This window comes from Gopherus evgoodei, chromosome 22, assembly GCF_007399415.2.
Source record: "Gopherus evgoodei ecotype Sinaloan lineage chromosome 22, rGopEvg1_v1.p, whole genome shotgun sequence".
NCBI classification, from domain to species: domain Eukaryota; kingdom Metazoa; phylum Chordata; order Testudines; family Testudinidae; genus Gopherus; species Gopherus evgoodei.
This window is the reverse complement of record NC_044343.1, coordinates 9,585,111-9,607,994: the sequence shown is the minus strand read 5'-3', so window position 1 is coordinate 9,607,994 and position 22,884 is coordinate 9,585,111. Positions and strand designations below refer to the sequence as shown.

The 22,884-nt window shown below is 55.0% G+C and overlaps 1 protein-coding gene across 1 annotated transcript in view; it reads left to right on the top strand.

Moving 5' to 3' along the window:
• Nucleotides 1–22,884, top strand: part of MYO1F (myosin IF) — a 48,439-nt gene that overhangs the window by 13,908 nt on the left and 11,647 nt on the right. Inside the window, exons 4-20 of the mRNA XM_030540097.1 lie at nucleotides 5,939–6,028; nucleotides 6,983–7,077; nucleotides 10,598–10,685; nucleotides 11,294–11,383; nucleotides 12,448–12,579; nucleotides 13,039–13,173; nucleotides 15,430–15,562; nucleotides 16,090–16,286; nucleotides 17,130–17,210; nucleotides 17,866–17,952; nucleotides 18,445–18,531; nucleotides 19,128–19,295; nucleotides 20,197–20,282; nucleotides 21,155–21,236; nucleotides 21,325–21,431; nucleotides 22,384–22,482; nucleotides 22,665–22,809. Coding sequence (XP_030395957.1) covers nucleotides 5,939–6,028; nucleotides 6,983–7,077; nucleotides 10,598–10,685; nucleotides 11,294–11,383; nucleotides 12,448–12,579; nucleotides 13,039–13,173; nucleotides 15,430–15,562; nucleotides 16,090–16,286; nucleotides 17,130–17,210; nucleotides 17,866–17,952; nucleotides 18,445–18,531; nucleotides 19,128–19,295; nucleotides 20,197–20,282; nucleotides 21,155–21,236; nucleotides 21,325–21,431; nucleotides 22,384–22,482; nucleotides 22,665–22,809 — 1,902 coding nt within the window. The remainder of the gene's footprint in view (nucleotides 1–5,938; nucleotides 6,029–6,982; nucleotides 7,078–10,597; nucleotides 10,686–11,293; nucleotides 11,384–12,447; nucleotides 12,580–13,038; nucleotides 13,174–15,429; nucleotides 15,563–16,089; nucleotides 16,287–17,129; nucleotides 17,211–17,865; nucleotides 17,953–18,444; nucleotides 18,532–19,127; nucleotides 19,296–20,196; nucleotides 20,283–21,154; nucleotides 21,237–21,324; nucleotides 21,432–22,383; nucleotides 22,483–22,664; nucleotides 22,810–22,884) is intronic.

The window sequence follows — 22,884 nt, the reverse complement described above, 5'->3', positions numbered from 1 at the left end:
CTAAGCTGCACAATCCCTCTCAAATCCTGCCCCAAGGCCATTATGCACCACACCAGAGCTGCTGCCAGACAGGTCCTGGGATGGAACCCCCCATGAGGACTAAAAGGGAGGAAGCCGGGTTATTATTTCTTTCCATGTGGTGTCCTCCTACCTTGCACCCCAGCCGAAGGACTTAGGCTTTGGGGCCAGCACTGGAATCCTTCCCAGATCCCAGTGCCAACACCATTAGCCCCCAGCCCAAAGTTTCTTTGCAGATGGAGCTTGCCCTGGGCTCGGCCAGCCTCACCCATGTGCTCCGCATCACCAGCAGACAGCCCTCACTGGCCCAGTTCCAGGCCCTGGCCCGCTGACACAGCTGTGTTTCCTGTCAGCCCCTCACCTTGGTGGTGTGGCTGTGCTCCCCCATGGCACTGTGACCCAGCGGCTGACTTAGTGGGTTACGCTAAGGCCTCTCGAGCGGCCCATAGCTGCTTCTCTGGCATCGGCCATTCTAAAGCACGACGCTTTGCTCTGCTCCAGCCCGAGGATATTTCTAAAACGGGGACCTTTGCTGAATGCTGGGTCTGCCCCTGTGGACACAGCATGCTCGGCTGCTCTGGGAGTCTCACTGATTGCACGTGTCCCTGTCATTGGATGCCAGCAAAGAGAGCAGATCCAGCTGAGCAGACTCAAGAAGCGAACCCGGGCTTCTCCGGAGCGATGCTTTCGTGGACTGGGAGCACTCTATGGCAATGTTGGGTCGGGGAGGGGAAATTCCTGGATTTAAGGAATAGGCGAATGGACTCCGAAAGGAGCTGCAGCTGTGCCTCTCTTCATCTGGCATACAAGGGTGGCAGCTGGCTCAGCAGGGCTGAGGGGGTGGAGTGTGAAACAGGAGAAGATGGAGTGGAGGATTTTGCAAGGTTATGGGCAACCTGACTGCAGCTATGCTGGTGCATCTCAGTCTCTGCCCTTTAGCACCCCTGCTTTTCCAGTCCTAGCCTGCCACACAGCTCTGCCCATGCACTCCAGCCCTGCCTTCAGCACCTCTTACACTATAACAGGATCCAAAAAAGAACTAGATAAGTTCATGGAGGACAGGTCCATCAATGGCTATTAGCCAGTACGGGCAGGAATGGTGTCCCTAGCCTCTGTTTTCCAGAAACTGGGAATGGGTGACAGGGGATAGATCACTTGATGATTCCCTGTTCTGTTCATTCCCTCTGGGGCACCTGGCATTGGCCACTGTTGGAAGACAGGATACTGGGCTAGATGGACCTTTGGTCTGACCCAGTCTGGTCGTTCCTATGTTCTTACTCATAGAATCATAGAATCTCAGGGTTGGAAGGGACCTCAGAACGTCATCTAGTCCAACCCCTTGCTCAAAGCAGGACCAACCCCAACTAAAACATCCCAGCCAGGGCTTTGTCAAGCTGGGCCTTAAAAACCTCTAAGGATGGAGATTCCACCCCCTCCCTAGAAACCCATTCCAGTGCTTCACCACCCTCCTAGTGAAATAGTGTTTCCTAATATCCAACCTAAACCTCCCCCACTGCAACTTGAGAACATTGCTCCTTGTTCTGTCATCTGCCACCACTGAGAACAGTCTAGATCCATCCTCTTTGGAACCCCCTTTTAGGTAGTTGAAAGCAGCTATCAAATCCCCCCTCATTCTTCTCTTCTGCAGGCTAAATAACCCCCGTTCCCTAAGCCTCTCCTCATAAGTCATGTGCTCCAGCCCCTTAATCATTTTTGTTGTCCTCCGGTGGACTCTTTCCAATTTTTCCACATCCTTTGTAGTGTGGGGCCCAAAACTGGACACAGTACTCCAGATGAGGCCTCGTCAGTGCCGAATAGAGGGGAATGATCACGTCCCTCGATCTGCTGGCAATGCCCCTACTTATACAGCCCAAAATGCCATTAGCCTTCTTGGCAACAAGGGCACACTGTTGACTCATATCCAGCTTCTCGTCCACTGTAACCCCAAGTCCTTTTCTGCAGAACTGCTTCTTAGCCACTCAGTCTCCAGCCTGTAGCAGTGCATGGGATTCTTCCGTCCTGTGTGCAGGACTCTGCACTTGTCTTTGTTGAACCTCATCAGGTTTCTTTTGGCCCAATCCTCTAATTTGTCTAGGTCCCTCACAAAATGAGGGACCTAGACAATTCACACAATGCACAGTCAACCTGTGGAACTCTTTGCCAGAGGATGTTGGGAAGACCAAGACCCCCTGCTGTCTCAGCCCTGATGCCCCACTGCACCTCACGCTGACCTGCCTCACCTCCATCCCTAGCCTAGTCGGTCTTTGAGGACTGTACGCAGCCAGATGCCAATTTGTAGGGTCCTAGTTCTGTAACTTAGCCTCATGCATTGGGATCTCAGTCTCCCGCAGGTCCCTGGCGCTCATCCACATGGGGCACCGCACCAGGGAAGGGAGAAGGTTTCTGTGGAGCCCCCCACTCCTGCTCGAGTCTCTGACGGCTGCCGCCGTGGGTGTTGATCCTGCCTATATCAGGGCTGTGGCATTAACGAGCTCGCTGCGATGGCGATCGGAGGAGACAGTCTGCACAACCCTGCAGCGTCACTCTTTGCTTGGCTGGTTCCTTGCTCACCAGACTGAGGACATAGACTCCCCCTGACCTTATATTTGATTATCATCTGACCCATAGAGGCATGAGACTGAGCCTGGCCCTGTGCCCAGACAAGGGCCTTTGCCGTCCCAGTGGCCCTCCAGAGCGCTCCTTTTGCTCCCGCGTCCCATCCCTGCTAGGAGGCGGCCAGCTGGCAGCAGGGAAATCTTCCTAGGCCTGGCTGAGCACCGAATTCCCCAGCTAGAGGGCTGGGAACAATGTTCCCCCACAGGGGAGATGGGAGCAGTGAGCTACGGCAGGGCTCAGGGAAGAGCAGCGCACCAGAGACAGTGCGCACTCCGCTCGAGTGGGCTGCGGTTTCCACCGAAGGCAAGGCTGTGTCCTTACAAGGCCGTGCTCTGCGACAGCTCAGGGCGGGTTTTCCTGCCTGTGACAGCAGCCCGGAAGGGCTGGAGTGGGCTCATTTGTTTGGTTTTTTTTAAGAAAAGAAAAGAAAAAAAAAACCAGAAACCTCCCCCTTCCTTTTTTTCTGCTGCTGTGTAAGGGCCCAGTGTTCAGCCATGAGTCAGTCCAGAGCACTTCTGCATTCCACAGGAAACACCAGCCCCTGCACCTCCTCTTCCTCCCCCTTTCCCGTTCTGTAAGAGACACGCTATTCCCCATGGTCACTCCATCTCCTGGGGGACAAGCCACCCCTGGCCTCTTGAACCCCGTGGGCATGAGAGGGACACGTCCTGCTTAAACAACTGCCGCAGGGAGTGAGGCTTCTCCTAGCTCTGTTTGGACCCACACCCTTCCCACTGTAACACCCACCCTCCTCTCCCGGACCCCTCCATTGTAACGGTCCCCGCTGCTCTGCTGTCCCCATAGCCCCTCACTGCAGTACCCTCCTGCTCACCACCTCATATCTCTCTGTCTTTGGGGTGTCCTGTGCATGGGCCTCCATCTTTGATCCACCTGGGGCAGCTATCATGGGGCAGGTCTACAGGAGGGACAGGCAGAAGGTGCAGCTGTAGAAGTCAGGACACCAGGGGTCTATTCCCCAACCCTGCCCCGGCTCACTAAGCAAGCTGTGAGATGTCTCTCTGCCTCAGTTTCCCCACCTGTAGAAGGAAGGTAATTGTACACCCTTTATAAAGGGCTTTGAGACCTATGAAGTGCTGAGTGTTGATCATAACAACTGGGCAAAGTGCACACAGGATGTTGTAAATGTCACTCATTGGACCCAGATCTTCAGCCCGCATGAATCCGTGTAGCTCAACCGACTTCAGTGGGGCCCGGATGAGTTACACGAGCTGAGGATCTAGCCCATAAAATTCTCTCCATTGCAGGGATCCCGGGGTTTGCTTTTGGCACATGCGAAGATGTTTATAGGCCTTTTGTGCAGACAGGCTGGCTGTATGTGGGGCTCACTAGAAAGGAAGGAACTCGGGCGATCAGGCAGGCTGCAGAAGGCGGCTAGGGTGAGCATCGCCGAGGTGGCCGGAAATAGTGGTAACCTGTGATGAGCAGCAGAGTGCTCCATCCTGATTGTGCTCCACACGGATCCTCCCCTGAGGCCCCGGCGAAGCCACAGTGACTGGGGACGCTGGAGCGTGCTACCGGCAAGAGCAGTGTGGCCCGTAAACCTCCCGGCTGGAATGACGAGGCTCTGCTCCTTGTGCGAAACCGGGCCTCCTGCTCCCTTCATGTGGCACAGCTGTTTCACCACATCAAAGCCATGCTGGGGAATGCCCTTCCAAAACAGGCTGCAATTTTCACCACTTGTTTTGCTTGCTACATACGCTCTGGGGAGGCCACAACTCAGAGTTGGTGGGCACGTACAAACAGGGTCATCACCTGGACCTGATTTTGCAGGGCGGCCCCTGTTTTCATAGGCTGTCCTGGGCTCTCATCCAGTCTGAGACTGCAGAAAGATCCTGTTGAGCTGGGGTAGGAAGTGAAAACTCTGCAAATGCATCATTAGGCGAGGTCTTAAGAAGAGAAGAGCCACCTTACACTGGATCGGACCCTTGGCCCATCTTCATCCAGTGCCCAACCTCCTGCTGCAGAGGACATGACCACTGGTTCATCTAGTGCAGTGTCCATTTTCCAATACAGGATCACACCCACGAACTATCTCAGCTGGCATTCTGCATTCATGTGGTGGCAACACAGCCTCACCACGGGGTGATGTCATGTGAGCACAGCCCATTTCAAGATTGCAGCAATAACACTTTGTTGTTCTGCAGGTCAAGGCTTTGGAGGGAGACCACCCACCAGGTGCTGCCGGGCAAGGATGGGCTTCGTGAAACCTCTTGGCCACTAGGGGCAGGGTTTTCACTAATGCGCCGCATTGGCACCCACAACTGGGGCCCGGTTTTCAAAAGCGCGCAGCTCCCCCTTAGGCACCTGACATAAGTGGCCAGCTTTCCAAAAGAGCTCAGTATGACAGCTGAAAATCCAGGCCTTTCTCGAGGTGCCTAAATGGGAGCTGAACCCCTGAAATTTAGCCCTTGGGTGTCACTGGCTCTGATTTTCCTTCTGCCTTTTGAACTGGTCCCAAAGAACAAACTCCTCCAACATCCCCCCTGGTGAAATTCCAGTGCCTCCTTCCTGCAGCCCCATGTCAGGAAGCTGCCAGGAGGGAGAGAGTTGTGCCATTAGCTCTCTGCAGCCTGGCTCTTCCCTCACCATCAGGAGGGGAGGCACATCATGTGTTTTACTTGCTGCCAATGCTGCTAGAAATAGGGGTGCTGCCGCATTTCCTGGCTTGAAGTAGGAATAACAGAGACCAACTCCATGATTCCCCTCATCAGCACCCCTGCTGGCTACTGCCCCTTAATTCTCCTGCTGATCAAGATGCCACATCGTGGCCCCTTCCCCAGGATGGCAATCAGTGTGACAGGTCCATGGCCCCAGGGTTAGAAGGAGCCAGAGAAGCCCGGAACAGTCCATCTGCCATCACTCTCCTTGGGCCTTAACTGCGCCATGGGGAACTGTCTGCAACAAGCCACCCAATAAGCTGCCAAGTTCCAGGGGTGGGGGAACCATGTGTGTAGTGGGCGGGGGGTGCTGAGAGCCATTGAACCAAACTGTAAACCCTGGATGTGATGGAAACCACTTCAAGCCAGGGGGTGCGGCAGCACCCCTAGTTCCCGCACCTCTGCCAAGTTCTGTTCCAAATTCCAAATCTCCCCAGGTTCCAGAGTTGGGGGCGGAGGGGGTCTGGACCCATCTCTTGTATCAAAATCCTCACCATGCACCTGAATCTACCGTGGTCCTTTTGGGTCTTGTTGGCTTTGGGTACAGTGACATGTCTGGGGCTTGGGGCTGGGTGGGAAAAGGAGGAACAAGAGGGGAGCTGACAGACCCTTAACAAATAGCTCAGACCTACATTGGCTCGGTGCTCATCTCAGTCAATCCCTTCAAGCAGATGCCTTACTTTACGGACCGGGAGGTTGAGCTGTACCAAGGAGCGGTGAGGAGGCCGGCTGGTCTTGGGGGGTAGAACTGGGGCGGGGCTGTCTGACATAACTCCTTGTTCAGGCTACTCTGTCTTGTGCCTTTGGATGACGTGCAAGGTGCAGACACGTTTCTAACTGATTGTATAAACGGGCCCCAGGCTGGGGCCTCGAACTGGGAGTCAGGCGGCCTGGTTCTGGTCCCACTCACTCTATGATCTGCTGGATGACCATGAGCAGCTCCCTGGTTGTCTGTTTCCAGCTCTGGGACTTATCGGGGTTACTGCAGTATATATTTCCAAACACAACCTGTGTTAAAGTTGAAAGTACATATCAGCAACTGAGGATAAAAAAATAACGGCAGCTGCCATTATTCCAAAAAACAGCTTTATAAGCCCAGGAACTTCAGAGTTAAGGTTACACTAAAAAGAAACCTAAAGGTATTAAGATACGGAAATCCACAGAGAACGCAGCCAAAAAACCTTAATTCTGGCCTGAAGGGGGAAAAATATGAAAAAAATCAAATGTGTCTTTAAAAATCAGTTTAAAATAATCTGGAGTCACAAACGTTACCATGCAACTGGCATACTTAATGGTTCTCAACCTGCGACCCACGGGCTGCTTACGGCCCAATCCGCAAACAGCTGCAGCCCATGTGACATCCTCAGGGCCATAAAGGTTGTGTATGTATTGTATGGATGCAGCCCGCATAACACAGAGTGCTGCATACGCCGCCCACAATGGTAAATAGGTTGAGAACCACTGGTCATACTTGTATAGTTACCACATGGCAGTGCTATAGGGCAGAGTTAAGGTTGTTTGAGTGCCTACCTGGAGAAGGGAGGTGGTGGATGTTTGTCTCTTATCCTGCCAGGGAAAGCGCTGCTCCCCAAGAGGGTTCTGGTTTATGCATTAGATTCTGCGTTGTAGTTAGTAACCATTATTCTCACCGTCCGTTTGTTGCCCTCTAGGCTCAGTATGAAAATCCGCCCCACATCTACGCTCTGACTGACAATATGTATCGGAACATGCTGATCGACGGAGAGAACCAGTGCGTCATTATCAGGTAGCAAGGATGCCGACTCCCAGATAAGAGAGACTTGGGTGGAGGAAGTGGGGGTTGGTCTCAGCTGCTGAGCAGGGTCAGGTCTGTTTCCAAGGACCCCATATGTGCATCACAGGGAGGACATTGGCGATTCATAGAATTATAGAATCTCAGGGTGGGAAGGGACCTCAGGAGGTATCTAGTCCCACCCCCGGCTCAAAGCAGGATTCAGTCCGTGACGGGCTCAGAGCCAGCACTGATCCAATGCCCCATTGCAGCGCTGTGGGGTGTGGTGCCGTTTTTGGGAGAAGTAAACCAGAAGAGTGGGGCTAGCGTCCTGCCCCCTTGGGGTCATTAGAGATTCCACGACACTTTTCATATGACCAGGCTGGTGTGCTGGCTGAATTCCAGTCCCACCTCCCTACTTTCCTCTTCCAGTTTTGACTGGATCCAGCATTCTTCACTTCCTCTCCTCCGTCGCTACGCGCCGGTAAGCCGCAGGTAGGCTGCTTTGCAAAGGCAGCTGCCCAGCAGTGGCGGGGTGTGGCAAGCCCCGGGGATGTGTGTCATCTGCAAAGTGCTCGGGGATGGAAAGCCCCATCGAAATGTGAGGGGTTGTTATCAAAGGAACTTGCAGCCGTCCTGGACTCGGCACTCCTAGCAGGGAGCGCGTTGGTACGGCGTCCAGGGAAACGCTGGGCTAGGAGAGGGTTCCACAAACCCACCAAGCGCCCACCTGGCCCCTCTCTCAGGCATACTCAGAATCAGTCCTCCCTTTCCCTGGCCCGCACGGCATAGTGAGCAGTCTGGGCACCGCAGTCACCAGCCATCATCACTAGGCTTGTACTGGTTAAAGTTCCCATCCACTTCAAGGAGAACGAGCCTAAGGGGAAAGTCAGAGCAGTACAAGCTAAGGCAGGGAAGGGCAAACCTTTTGGCCTGAGGGCCACATCGGGGTTCCAAAACTGTACGGAGGGCCGGGCAGGGAAGGCTGGGCCTCCCCAAACAGCCTGCCCCCACCCTCATCCAACCCCTGACTGCCCAGAACTGACTGCCTATCCACCCCCGACTGCTCAGAACCCCCAACCCATCCAACCCCCCCTGTGCCTTGTCCCATAACCGCCCCTCCCTGACCCCCCTCCCCTAACTGCCCCCCAGGACCCTACCCCCTATCCAACCCCTCCTGTTCCCCGTCCCCTGACTGCCCTGACCCCTATCCACATCCCCGCCCCTAACTGCCCCCCGAGACCCTACCCCCTATCCAACCCCTCCTGTTCTCCGTCCCCTAACCACCCCCCAGGATCCAACCCCCTATCTAACCTCCCCTGTTCCCCATCCCCTAACCGCCCCTCCCGGACCCCCCACCCTTAATTGCCCCCCCCTGGGACCTTACCCCCATCCAACTCCTCCTGTTCTCCATCCCCTAACTGCCCCCCTGGGACCCCACGCCCATCCAACTTCCCGTGCTCCTTGTCCCCTGACTGCCCGACCCCTATCCACACCCTTGCCCTTAACTACCCCCCAGGACCCCACCCCCTATCCAACCTCCCCTGTTCCCCATCCCCTAACCACCTCTCCCCAGATCCCCCACCCCTAAATGCCCCCCCCAGGATCCTATGCCCCATCCAACCCCTCCTGTTCCCCATCCCCTAACCACTCCCCTGGGACTCTACCCCCTATCCAAACCCCCCTGCTCCCTGTCCCCTGACTGCCCTGACCCGTATCTGCACCCCAGCCCCTGACCGCCCCCCGGCATGCCACCCTCTATCCAACCTCCCTGTTCCCCGTCCCCTGACCACACATCCCCTGAACCTCCGCCCCATCCAACCCGCCCCGGCTACCTGTCCCCTGACTGCCCCTTGGAACCCTCTGCCCCTTATCCAACCCCCCCCCCGGCCACTTACCATGCCGCTCAGAGCAGCAGAACTGGCAGCCGTGCCGCCACGCTGCCCGGCAGAAGCTCACAGCCCCACCATCCAGAGTGCTGGCAGCACAGCGAGGTGAGGCTGCAGCTGAGGGGGAACAGCAGGGGAAGGACCGGGGGCTGGCTAGCCTCCCCGGCCAGGGGCTCAAGGGCCAGGCAGGACAATCCTGCTGGCTGGATATGGCCCATAGGCCATAGTTTGCTGACCTCTGAGCTAAGGTGTGAATTTAAACTGCTATAGTTATACCTGTGTATCTGGTCACTGGTATAGCTATCACAGTTTTAACTATACTATGTAGTGGTATAACCGGCTAAACTTTCCCATGTAGACAAGCCCTAACGTATTTCCTCTCTCACATGGACCAACTGCACTGCCACTTTTCATGCTTCATTATTAAGCAAGATCATGGCTCGCCTGCATTGCGCTAGGAGCTGTATGAACATCTAGTAAAAGACAGTTCCTGCCCCCAAAGGCTTTCAGTCTAAGCAGACAAGTCAGCCAAAGGTTGGGAGGGGAAACTGAGGCACAATGAAGAGCCATGACTTGCCCAAGATCCTCCCCATGGGTCTGCAGCAGAGCCGGGAATAGAGCCCAGGTTTACTGAATCTGAGTGGAGTGCTCAGTCCCCTGGACCACATTGCTAAACGCAAATACGCCCAGCTGGGATGCAGAGGACGGCAGCTCAGCACAGGAAATGAACTTTACGCAAGTGGTTTGAATATTGCGAAGAAGCTGCCCGGATGTGGGGCAAGTCCAGAGACTTCCCTTCTAGGCACAAGGCACCAAAACAAATAACCGTTTCAGGCATCTGCCTCAGCCAGGAGCCAGAGTGTGTGGTGCTTGGAATCTCATCACCCACCTTCCACAGGGATGTGCAACCATGATACCACATCGCTACACACCTCCACTCCCCCTTCACTGCAGCACCAGGCACAGGGACCAGGAAGAACTATTCATCTCAAAACTGGACCACCCTCCTGTACCCAGCAGGAGCTCCCCTTCTGCAGACACGGAGAGAATACAGAAGAGTCTCCGAGTTATAAAATTATGTATCATTCGTATTGCACTAGGCAGAGGCCCCAAGGGAGATCTGGCCCCCTGTTGTGCTGGGCACTGCACAGAAAGAGCAAGAGACGGTCCCTGTCCCATAGCGTTTACCTAAATAGACAAAGGATGGACAGGAAAACAGGCCCAAAGAGGGAAGTTGAGTCACTGGTGGACGGTTGTCATTGTCTGGACTCCATTCTAGGGAAGGAAGGAATAATCTGTCTTTGGGCAAGGAGGTACAACTGCGGATTAGCCACTGAGCCAACGAGGCCTGTGCCCAGAGGCCCCGTCCAACTGGGGGGTGGGGCCTGGAAAAATGGACTCCCCCGCACATGGACCCCCTCCCTGGCAGAAGCACCGGAGGGCAGGGGGCAATGCAGGTGGAAGGGGTGGGGAGGGCCCCCACCCTTGCTCTGGTCCAGAGCCCCACAAAAGCGTAATCTGCCTCTGAGACCCACAGCAGGCTAAGGGGTCAGTGAAACCTCCATCGGGGCAGTGATTCTCTCTGGAAACGTAGACACTGGGCAGGTTATTTCACTTCCCCCTGTTTTGTTTGAATGTTTCTGCAGTGGGGAAAGCGGGGCTGGAAAAACGGTGGCAGCCAAATACATTATGGGCTACATTTCCAAAGTGTCCGGAGGTGGAGAGAAAGTGCAGGTACGGCTCCTCTGCAGCCCGGGCTCTCTCTGAGCCTCTCTCTACTCATCTTCTCATCACTCTTGTTCTCCATTTCGCCCACCTCGCTCCAGCCCTTCCTTCCCTCCCACCCACTTTCCTAGGTTTGAAGCGTTTTTCTCTCTGCCAGAGGGCAGCTCCTCCTTCCCCGTCTCCTGCAGCTCCTCAGCTCTCCGCTGCTGAGATCACACTAGGTTAACCCGGGAAAGGTGATGACATACCAGGCACCAGACCACACTTCTTCTAACCCCGCCCTGCATGCTCAGAGCTGGCAATGCCTGCCCTGCTCTAATCCAGGACTTGGCACTTCCAAACCAACCGCTCCCAGCCAAGATCCAGCAGTGCCCACACGCACACCAAGAAAGAGCTGGCAGTGCCCGCCATATGCCAGCCTGACATGGAGCAATGCCCTTCCATCCTACCAAACCTGCCCCAAGCCAAGAGCTGGCAATAGTCCCCCGCCCCTAACCTGTGCAGTGCCACATTGCCAGCTTTCTGGTAGCCCTTTGCCACTGCATCTCAACAAGCTGCGACTAGTCCCCCGTGAGCCAACGGGCCCGCCCCGATCTCTGACTTGCTGTAATCCTCAGCACGTGAAAGACATCATCCTGCAGTCCAACCCTCTGCTGGAAGCCTTTGGGAACGCCAAAACTGTCCGGAACAACAACTCCAGCCGATTTGTAAGTCTCCGGGGCCAGATTTCACTGCTGGTCGGTCCCAGGGAGGGGTGTGCAGAATGGGAGATGTGATCATCCCATGGGAGCCACTGGTATCCGCAAAAAGAACAGGAGTCCTTGTGGCACCTTAGAGACTAACAGATTTATTTGAACATAAGGTTTCATGGGCTAGAACCTACTTCATCAGATGTAGCCCACAAATCATATGCTCAAATACATTTCTTAGTCTGTCAGGTGCCACAAGGACACTTGTTCTTTTTGCAGATACAGACTAACACAGCTGCTACTCTGAAACTGGTGTCTGTCTCGTTCCTGCTGCCCTCCCATCCCCTGGGGATTTTGCAAGTCTGACAGGGACAGAGCTGGCCTGAAGCACAAGCAAAGCAAGTGGCTTCTCGGGGCCCTTCTCCAGGCTGCATGTGCCATCTTGGAATCCCGCAGTCTGGCTTATATCCCTCTCCACCACTGGGACTCATCGTCAGAGCCCCATACTCCCACCAGCATGGCTCAGTTCCCCCATTCCAGCAGCACGGGCTCTTGCTCGGGTCACTGGCCGTTGGCAGGCTGGTTCTGGATAGGGGAAGGGTGTGGGCAGTGGAGCCTGGAACGGGACAGTGTTTGTAGGAAGACCTAACTAGGCACTGCCGTTGTGGAGGGTCAGCACCTATCAGAGCTGGGCCCCAGATGAGGGGAAGGAAAGATAACGCTTCAGGGGACAGGAAGAGAGTCAGAGATGAGAGGACCCAAAAAGAAAGACCTTCCCTTGCATCCTGTAAGTTGCTATTATTTGTTTTACGGGAGCACCTAGAAGCCCCAATCAGGAGTGAAAAGCTTGGCGTAATGGTGCTGTACCTACATGTAATTAAAGACAGACCCTGCCCCAGAAAGCTGCCAGGGACAGGAGACAGCAGGTGTGAGGAAGTGAAACATGCTGAGGCCTGGGAGGAGGTGGGAGAGACTCCCATAGACAGGGTGGGAGTCCCTGAAATGAGACCGCCCAGCCTCTGGCTGATTCCCAGGGAACCACAGCCCTGCAGCCTCACGGCTGAAATGTCTTCGCTCGGCAGGGGAAATACTTTGAAATCCAGTTCAGCCGGGGCGGCGAGCCGGATGGAGGGAAGATCTCCAACTTCCTGCTGGAGAAATCCAGGGTAGTGAACCAGAATGAGAACGAGAGGAACTTTCACATCTACTACCAGGTACCCTGACAAACCCGGGCACCCGGGGGATCTGGTGCTGCGTGGGGCCCACGGCGGTCAAGTGGATGTGTGTGTGTGAACAGGAGTGTGAACACGGCTGAGTGTGAATGTGTGTATTTAGCATGGGAGTGCATGACTGACTAAGAATATGTGTGTGGGGGCGAGTATGTGAACATGCACATGCGTTCATGTGGGCATCGTCATGTGTGCAAATGGACATGCCTGTGTATTGGCATCCGTGCCTGGAAAGGAGGGAGCGTGCCCCTATGCTTTCATGCTGGTGCGTATGTCGCAGAATTGCGCCCTAGAGCGGCTGATAGGCCTGGGTTTCTGGCTGAGCAGGAGACGGCACTCCAAGGGGGGACAGACAGCCCCAGGCTGCAGAGCAGGGGAACCCCAAGGAGCCGGTTCATTTCCAGGAGCTGCCCCCAGCCCTGCATTCTTCCCCTTTGCCGGCAGCTCATTGAAGGGGCCTCCCAGGAGCAGCAGCAGAACCTGGGGATCATGACCCCCGATTATTACTACTACCTGAACCAGTCTGAAACCTACAAGGTGGACGGCACTGATGACCGAAACGACTTTCACGAGACCATGGTGAGTGGCCCGTGTGCGGAGGGTGCTCATAGTGGGACATGTGGGCATGTTAGAATGTGGCTCTTACCTGAGCTGTACGTTTTGGGCTGATCTGACCTGGCCCAGCTTGTGGATGAAAACGGGATTGAGCTCCAAGAAGGCAGCTCTTTGTGCCCCATCTTCTGCCGCTCCTGAGGCCCTCCGGCCCCATATCCCAGAGGAACTGGCTGGAGCGGAAAGAGAGGGCTGGACATCCAGGTGGGAACCGTGGCAACCTGCCTGCAGCCACATGCCAGATAACGGCTCCTCAGCTGGACAGGCTAGCGGGGCTGGCCCTCCCGCACGGTGCAGGGCATGTGCGGAGAGCCCGCAGACAGGTTGGGCTCCCCGAGTGCCCTCTCAGAGATGGGTGGGGATCTGGCCAGCTACCCAGTCTCTGAACCAGTGGTGCCGCCATCCTGTATTATTTTCCCAGCATTCCCATAGCACCCAAAAGCCGCCCTTAGGGCAGGGGTGGGCAAACTTTTTGGCCTGAGGGCCACATCTGGGTATGGAAATTGTATGGTGGCCATGAATGCTCACGAAATTGGGGGATCGGGGTGTGCGAGGGGGTGAGGGTTCTGGGCTGGGGGTGTGGGCTCTGGGGTGGGGCCAGAAATGAGGAGTTCAGGGTGTGGGAGGGGACTCCGGGCTGGGGCGGGGGAGTGCCAGAAGGGGTGCAGGCTCTGGCTGGGGGTGCGGGCTCTGGGGTGGGGTTGGGGATGAGGGGTTCGGGGTGCAGGAGGGTGCTCCGGGCTGGGACCAAGGGGTTTGGAGGGCAGGAGGGGGATCAGGGCTGGGGCAGGGGGTTGGGGCACAGGAGCGGGTCAGAGGTACAGGCTCTGGGCAACGCTTACCTCAAGCAGCTCCCAGAAGCAGCGGCATGTCCCTTCTCCGGCTCCTAGGTGGAGGCACAGCCAGACAGCTCTGTGCGCTGCATCTTCCAAAGGCGCTGCCCCTGCAGCTCCCATTGGCCGCAGTTCCTGACCAATGGGAACTGCGGGGCTGTGCTTGGGATGGGGGCAGTATGCGGAGTCCCTTGGCTGCCCCTTCACATAGGAGCCAGAGTAGGGACATGCCTCTGCTTCCAGAAGCTGTGTGGAGCCACAGCACATGTGGAGCAGGGAAAGCCCCCAACACCACTCCCCGGCGAGAGCTCGAGGGCCAGATTAAAACGTCTGAAGGGCCGGATGCGGCCCCTGGGTCATAGTTTGTCCCCCCCTTGCCTTAGCGGCAAAGCTGCCAAGGGCCTCCAAGGTCGACACAGCCACATATGTTTAGGAACACAAGATCGGAAGGGACCTCCTGGGTCACTGGTCCTGTCCTCTGCTGTCGTGGGCCACCTCGTCCCATTCATAAATGTATCAAGATCCATCTTAACACCAGCTAGGGTTTCTGTGTGAGGCAGATTCCCTGGATCCAAGGCTGTTTTCTACACGTGCTTGGTCCTGTCTGCTCTGCGTGTGCAGGGATGAGCCCCTGGCACTTTTTGGATGAGGAGTGTTCTCTGCCAATGTTAACCAACCATTACTGCACAGGGTGCTACCTGCCACCTTGTTGCTGTCTTCCCACCCCAGAGGTGGCTGCTTTTCAGTAGCGCTGTCTGTTTGGTGGTAGATTGATACAGCAGGGTTGTTCGTGTCCAGGTTTCACTATGTCCTGGAAGCGGATGTGGCTTTCTTTTAGGGCAGGGGTCAGCAACCTTTCAGAAGTGGTGTGCCGAGTCTTCATTTATTCACTCTAATTTAAGGTTTCGCGTGCCACTAATACATTTTAACCTTTTTAGAAGATCTCTTTCTATAAGTCTATAATATATAACGAAACTATTGTTGTATGTAAAGTAAATAAGGGTTTTTTAAATGTTTAGGAACTTCATTTAAAATTAAATTAAAATGCAGAGCCCCCCTGACCTGTGGCCAGGACCCGGGCAGTGTGAGTGCCACTGAAAATCAGCTCGCATGCCGCCTTTGGTTGCCATAGGTTGCCTACCCCTGTTCTAGGGCAACAGTTCTGAAAGTGCAGACGTGTCTAAAACCCTTGGAAGTTCTGCAGGACATTCCAAATGTTTTTGTTGTCAACAAAAATTCATTCTTTTTTTTGGCTGAATATTCCATTTCAGAAATGTTCATGGTGGATTTATTTTTGCTGGTGCTTTTAATTTTCCAAATCTTCCCAAAATAAGTTTACAGCCATAATACCAGGGACTCAGGCTGATGGGATGCTTTCTCTGCTCCCTAGAATGCCATGCAGGTGATAGGCATCGCCAGAGAGGACCAGCAGCTGGTGTTACAGATCGTGGCTGGAATCCTGCACCTGGGCAACATTAACTTCCGAGAACAGGGCAACTATGCCCAGGTGGAGAATCCTGACCGTGAGTACCATTACCTGAATCCATCCCCCCCCGGGAAAGGGCCAGCAGAGAAGACTAGGAGATGGCTGAATGGGCAGATTTTCACCCAGTGTCAGGGCAGATAAGCAGCTTACAATATTCAGGCTGGATTTAAAGCTGGCCTGTTTAGTTCATGAGATCAAGCGGAGGTGCTTCTAACAATACTTTGGAATTATTTGCAAATTCCTTACACAATAGGTCTCAAAGCACAATACAGACATGGCTGAGCATCACTGTCCCCGTTTTAGAGATGGGGCAATTGAGGCACAGAGAGAGGAAGTGAATTGGCTAGTGGTACTCAGCAAGACATTGGTAGAGCCAGGAATAGGACTCAGGAGTCCTGGCACACAGGTCCCCTGCTCTAACCACTAGACCACAGCCACCCCTTGTCCATGGGGGCATGGCTGAGCTGGGGAACAACAGCCCCTGTTCACTAACAGCAGAGGGAGGGAGTTGTATGGGCTGATGGGGTGTCTAGAGACACCCTGACTTTCACTCCCTGTGTGCAGTGCTGGCCTTCCCTGCCTACCTGCTGGGGATTGATAAGGACAGGCTCAATGACAAGATCACCAGCAGGAAGATGGACAGCAAGTGGGGCGGCCGGTCAGAGTCTATCAACGTGACCCTGAACGTGGAGCAGGCGTCCTACACCCGCGATGCCCTGGCCAAAGGGCTCTACTCGCGGGTTTTTGACTTCCTCGTGGAGGTGAGGGTCGTGCCCCAAGCTACTCAGGTTAACCAGAGCCTGTGGGTCCCTGGCTCTGTGTGAAATCTCTTCTGTGGCTGTTCCCAAGTCCTGGCTAGGAATCTGGGGGAGATCGGCCTCCAGGATAGGATGCTGCTTGGAGACTGGGTCTCATCTACCCAGGGGTGGTTACAGGCTTCCCATCTCACCAGCCTTGGGTCCAGCAGCAGCTGCCTGAAGAGACCCATGGCCGGGGTTCCCCAAAGTCTCCCACCCGCAAACTGCTCCAGCACTTGAGGGGAAGGCAGAGGATGTGATGGTCCTTCCTGTCTGAGTATGGGGCAGGGCTTCTGGCTGGCATTCAGACACCAAGGATATAGATAGATAGACGGATGGGTATATGAGGGAGGGTGGTGGGTAGATAGATAGATAGATGGATGGGGATGGGGATGGATAGGTAGATAGATGTGTATGGGGGTGGACAGATAGATAGATCCACCCTCCAACACACTTGGGATTAGCAGCTGCGAACGGTGTGTTGAATTGTGACGAAGAGGACGTGTCTGACTTAGATTTGACATTCTCCACTGGGTCTGATGTCCCTGGGGCCAGAGCAGCCGCTGTGACTGCCTCTCATTTTAGGTGCGATGTGAGTAAGGGACAGGGTTTGGCTTTAGCCAAAGTCCCTCTCCCTTCCTCCAGGGCCAGAGCCAGGGTCAGCCCATGCACAAGAGACATGCGGCCAGAAAGACACAGTGCAACATGTCGGAGAACTAGACCTCCTGGTGCTGAAGCTTCTCCCTGTGCCTCTCCCCCTTCTCTCTCTCTCTCGCTCACTGCCTCTCTCCGTTTCTTCCCCTGCAGTCCATTAACAGGGCCATGCAGAAGTCCAATGAGGAGTACAGTATCGGGGTGCTGGATATCTACGGCTTTGAAATATTCCAGGTACTTGTTACACTTGAACGCAGGTGCCGGCTCCCCCCACCCGTTGGGCACAGTCACGCTGTGCAGAACAGCTGAGAGGGAAAGGGGGGATTCCCCTAGATTGCCCAGAGGGGTTCCCCGATGCAGAACCCAAAGGTACCTCCCTTCCAGAGTCACTCTTTCCCCACTAAGCCTTTTTCCTCTCCCTCCACCTTCCACCCCACTCCCCCGGCTCCATCTTGGCACCCCTCAAAATCCTGGGCTCCTCCTTGGGGGTCCGCTGTTTTGGGGACTGATCTGTGTTGGCCTGTGAGTCTGCCCCAAAGCTGTATAAAACCCAGTTCTGCACGGACCAGCCTGCCAGCTGCCTCTCCTGGTGCCCATCCTCCCCACTGACCAGCCCTGGAGCCAGTGGCCATCGCCGTAGATCCCCATGCCAGCGTCTCCCCTTGCAGGCCAACTGGGGTGCTAACTACCTGGCCTTGCAGTGCCACTGGGACCCACCAGCCTGGAGAGGGAGAGCCCCAAGCTGGGACTGGCTGTTCTCACGGGGAGCCCCCTGCAGAATACCCCATAAGACCCAACAGGAGCAACCCAGGAGCAGCAGGGTGTGAGTGAGGGGAGCTGACCTCCCAGCTAGAATCTCACTGTTTCTCTCTCCTTTATAACTCTATAGAAAAACGGCTTTGAACAATTCTGCATTAACTTTGTGAATGAGAAGCTGCAGCAGATCTTTATAGAGCTGACCCTTAAAGCGGAGCAGGTATGGTGCACACTGGGGCAAAGCACTGTGGGGCAGGGGAGAGCGGAGACAGGCCTGTTAAGGCTGGAGGTTCTGAAATCAGGCAATTTTATGCAAATGAGCTAGTGCTCTGTTTGCATAATCGTGCATATGCATTACCTCATTTGCATGTGGCCTTTTCTTTTCCCCCTGGCAGAGTGTAGGGAAACAGAGGGGAGGGGGCTGTTAGGTGCTTGGCCTTTTTGCAAAGCAGGTGCTTCAGCACGGCTGTAGGAACTTCACCTGAGGCCCCCACTCCTGAAAATCTTGGCCCAAAGGTTCTGAATGCGTCTGCAGCAAGCCCAAGGCCCAGAGACAATTTTGCTCCTGTGCATAAAAGAGAGGCAGGCATTTTGCTCCCCAGGAAGGAAACTGCCCCCCCTCCCACATCAGCCTGTGCCCCAGCTGTGGGTTCCAAAGCTCCATCCTTGCCTTGCACAGCTGGATCAGCTGGGCCTCGCTTGTCTGTTCTAGGAAGAGTATGTGCAGGAGGGGATCAAGTGGACCCCGATCCAGTATTTCAATAACAAAGTGGTGTGTGACCTGATAGAGAACAAGCTGGTAAGAGAGGGGAGTTCTGCAGTCCTTCCTGGTGGCGGGCAGTGCGGGCTATGGGCTCCGTCCCTGAAGAAGGTGCTTGACCCACTGGGTGCTGAAGGGGACTGAAACCCCTGGGCAGTGTTCAGCTGCAGAATGGCAGCACTGCGCAGGGAAAGAGCCAGCGCTGGGGAGCGACTTTGTTCCCCGCCTGCTCTGCATAAGGGGTTAATTCGTTTGACCTGAGTGGAGAGTAACCCCATATCAGCGGGTGGCTGGGCTGAATGGGCCAAAGCCTGGCACTGAGATTGGCCCAGCAGGGCTGCTCAGAGGATTCAGGGGGCCTGGGGCAAAGCAATTTGGGGGGCCCCTTCCATAAAAAAAAAGTTGCAACATTATAGAATACTATATTCTCATGGGGGCCCTGCAGGATCCGGGGCCTGGGGCAAATTGCCCCACTTGCCCCCCCCCCCGGGTGGCCCTGTGGCCCAGCATTCAGACAGTCCCTGACACTGCGATACCTGCATTCCCTGCACCGCTCCTGGCAGTCACCCAGGTTTGCAGGTCAGTGATGCAGCGAACACCAGCCCCCTCATCCGCGTTCCTACCCTTTCTCCCAGAATCCTCCTGGGATCATGAGTGTCCTCGATGACGTCTGTGCCACCATGCACGCGACGGGGGAAGGGGCGGACCAGACCCTCTTGCAGAAGCTCCAGGCAGCGGTGGGAACTCACGAGCACTTTAACAGCTGGAACTCGGGCTTTGTAATCCACCACTATGCAGGCAAGGTATATTGCATGGATGCGGGGCCTAGCGCCATGGCACACGGGCACCCACACGAGCACCCGGCATGGATCCCTGTCCGCTCATGCTGCACGTAATCCTATGGGAGTACACACACATCACATGGACACAGCCGCATACCCCAGGGATCCCTGGGTGTATGCACGGAATGGGTAGGAAGGGCGGTCTAGCAGAGGAGCTCTTAGGGGCTGACCTTCTGTTCTGTGTTTGTTCAGCACCTAGTGCAGTGGGGTCCCGGTCCACGAGTGGGCTCCGAGGTGCTACGATAATACAACTAATAATACATAGGGCACTGGGCTAGGGCTAAGGACACCTGGGTTCAGTTGTGCCTCTGTCACAGGCCCCATGGGTGAATCCCTGGAACTACCCTGTACCTCTGTTCTCCATCTGTAAAATGGGAATAGCACCCCCCTAGGTCACAGGGGTCAGGTGTGATGCAGGTATGATGGTGCTGAGGACCAGGAAAGTGCCTAGAGAGAGACAATGATGCACACGGGTTGCGTGGATAATGTACAACTATCCCATTGATTCCCGTGTGGATAGGCACCATATGGACACATGCAGTTATTACTGCTCCGGATTCATAGGCTGCATTTAGTCAGGCACCTTGGCAGACATCTGGCATCAGAGGCACTTGTACCAGATCGTCCTGTCAGAGAGCACTCCCCACAAACAGCCCACAAACAAGCTGCAGACCCAGAATGACCCGAGGGAAACACGGGAGGGATAACTCGGAACAAATGCAAGACATATGCGACCTGCTCATGGGACGTTTGACGGCAAACGTGTGTTTCTTCCAAAGCGCCGGTCGTTGCAGCTCATGCAACCAGTTGATCTGGTCTGTAGAGGACCCTCCCCGGGCTGATTTCTGACTTTTCCTTCCAGGTCTCCTATGACGTGAATGGCTTTTGCGAACGGAACCGGGACGTGCTTTTCACCGACCTGATTGAGCTCATGCAGAGCAGCGAATAGTGAGTGCCGCGCTGGCCATGTAGCCAGGCCCATCACAGGTGTCTTCTCAAAGTTCCTGCCCTGAGTTCTGTCTAAGTGCAGCCTCCGAAAATGCCTGAGCGTAGGGTGACCAGGCGTCCTGACCAATCTTTGTCCCGATATTTCGCTCCGCTGGCAGCACTCGTCTTTTTTTTTGCTCCACCGTCAAACCCCCACACCCATGTGTCCCGATATTTTCTTCCTCTCATCTGGTCACCCTACCTGAGTGCAAACTGCTGAGATGAGCCGGAGAAACAACCCCAACTCCACCCGGCGAGCCCTGTCCCGACAGGGAGAAGGACAGGACAGGGCTATGACACCTCCCAACCCACAGGGTGGAGCCCAGCCTTCCCAGTGGCTTTCTCTCCCCACTGTCTCCCACGCAGCCCTTTCCCAGAGCTTAATTGAGCTTAACCCTTTGCTGGCCTCGGACAAAGTGGTGCTCCAGCCCCCTGGGTTGTACACTGGCCTGTTGCACAGCAACTCTCAGGGATCAGGGAAGCACGTCCCCTTTACATGCAGCATCGTACCAGTCCATTAAGGGAGCAGGGTGTGAGGGGCTCATCTTCCTGGGGTGCATCAGCTATTAGCTAGTGTAGAAAGCAGGACGCTGGACTGGATGGACCAGTGGTTTGGTCTGGTAGCACAGCTCGTATCTTCCTGCTGCTGGTCAGCCCTGTTGGGAAAATTCGGGGTAAAATTCAGCCCTGGTGTAAACAGGTGCGGCTCCCATGAACTTCAGCATCATCTGAGCCTGCCTGAGCCAGAGCTGAAATGAGTTCCTTAGCGGGGAGCTCAGAGCCTCAGTGAGTGCGCGGCGGTTTCACACTGCTGACTGTTTTCTGCCTTTTAGTGCTTTCATCCGGATGCTTTTCCCGGAAAAACTAGATGCCGACAAGAAGGGTCGACCGACCACAGCCAGCTCCAAGATCAAGGTACGGGAGGAGGTTACAGGAGAGCTTCTCGCTTCCCTCGGGGAGCCGGTGAGACTGTTAACACTGTCGACGTCGGTCTTTCCAACAGAAACAGGCCAATGACCTGGTGAACACCCTCATGAAGTGCACGCCACACTACATCCGCTGCATCAAACCCAACGAGACCAAGAGACCCAAGGACTGGGAGGAAAGCAGGTGAGAGAGGCCTTTGCTGTTCATTGCGTACATTACAAGTAGCGCCTAGTGGGCCCGTTGCGCATGGAGCTGCACATACACATCGTGAGAGAAAGTCCCTGCCCCAAAGAGCTGATGGTCTAAACAGAGGGTGGGAGGGGAGACACCTTCCCCAAGATCTCAGAGGAGCTCAACAGGAATGGCAGCTGGGTCTCCTGCGTCACATACCAGTGCCTCTACTCACTAGGCAAGACTGCTCCTCACTTCAAGTATGTGAGGAAGAAGCCAAAGATTCATTACCAGGCAGCGCCAGGGGACTGCCCGCAGATCCAGGCCATGGTTCAAGGCAGAAAAAACGTTTGTCTGCAAACAAGGTCCTGACCACTTTGATGGGGGTCGGGCATTTCATCTGTTCAGGCACTTTGGACAATCCCGCTATCCTCCTCTTTAGGAGCCTAATTACCTTTATAATCCTGGCCCCTGTGAGCCGAAATGTAATTGAAAATGAGTCATTTCTGAAAAAAGGCCTTGCACTCCTAAGTCCCTGAAGCCCTTTTGAAAATGTCACATGAGGTTTTTTTCCATCTCTCGTTTCTGTGATTCCAAACAGGGTTAATTAATAATAGTGAGTAATCATTATTGAATACTTAACTTTTATTCAGCGCTTGTCATCAGCAGATCTCAAAGCTTTTACAGAGGGGGAAACTGAGGCACACAGCTGCGACGTGACTTGCCCGCAGTCACCCAGCAGGCCAGGTTAAGTGTAACTCTCATGCAAATACTCACATATACTCCTCCACACATGCACACGCTCCCACTCCCACACCTTCATGTACATGCCCACCCACCTCACACATACATTGCCAGCAAGATTCAGCAAAATCCAGGTGGCCCCCCTCCAGTCCGAGAGTCCGTCCATAGGGCGCGTCAGTCACCTGTGTTGAGCGTCTCTCTTCTCCTCATTACTTTGCAGGGTGAAGCACCAAGTGGAATATCTGGGGCTGAAAGAGAACATCCGCGTACGCAGGGCAGGATTTGCCTATCGACGGGTCTTTCACAAGTTTCTGCAAAGGTAAGGCCATCTCTGTGAGTGCTGGAGGGACCCCCGAGCAGTGCACTCTGCCATTGCGCCAGGAATCAGCGCAGCTAGATCTTCACCTGGCCTGGGAGCTCCAGAGAGGACCTCTTGTTTCTGAAGGCATCTGAGCTGCGGTCACCGAAAGTCTGTCAGCTAACATGCCCCTTTCCCGGCAGGTACGCCATCCTGACGGCAGAGACGTGGCCGTGCTGGCGCGGGGACGAGCGCCAGGGCGTACAGCACTTGCTGCGGTCGGTTAACATGGACACCGACCAGTATCAGATGGGCCGGAGCAAGGTCTTTGTCAAGAACCCAGAATCAGTAAGTGGCCCTGCTCCTGACCATCTCCCCTAAGACCGGAACTGCCTGCTGCAATGTGGGTTCACCCATTGCCCC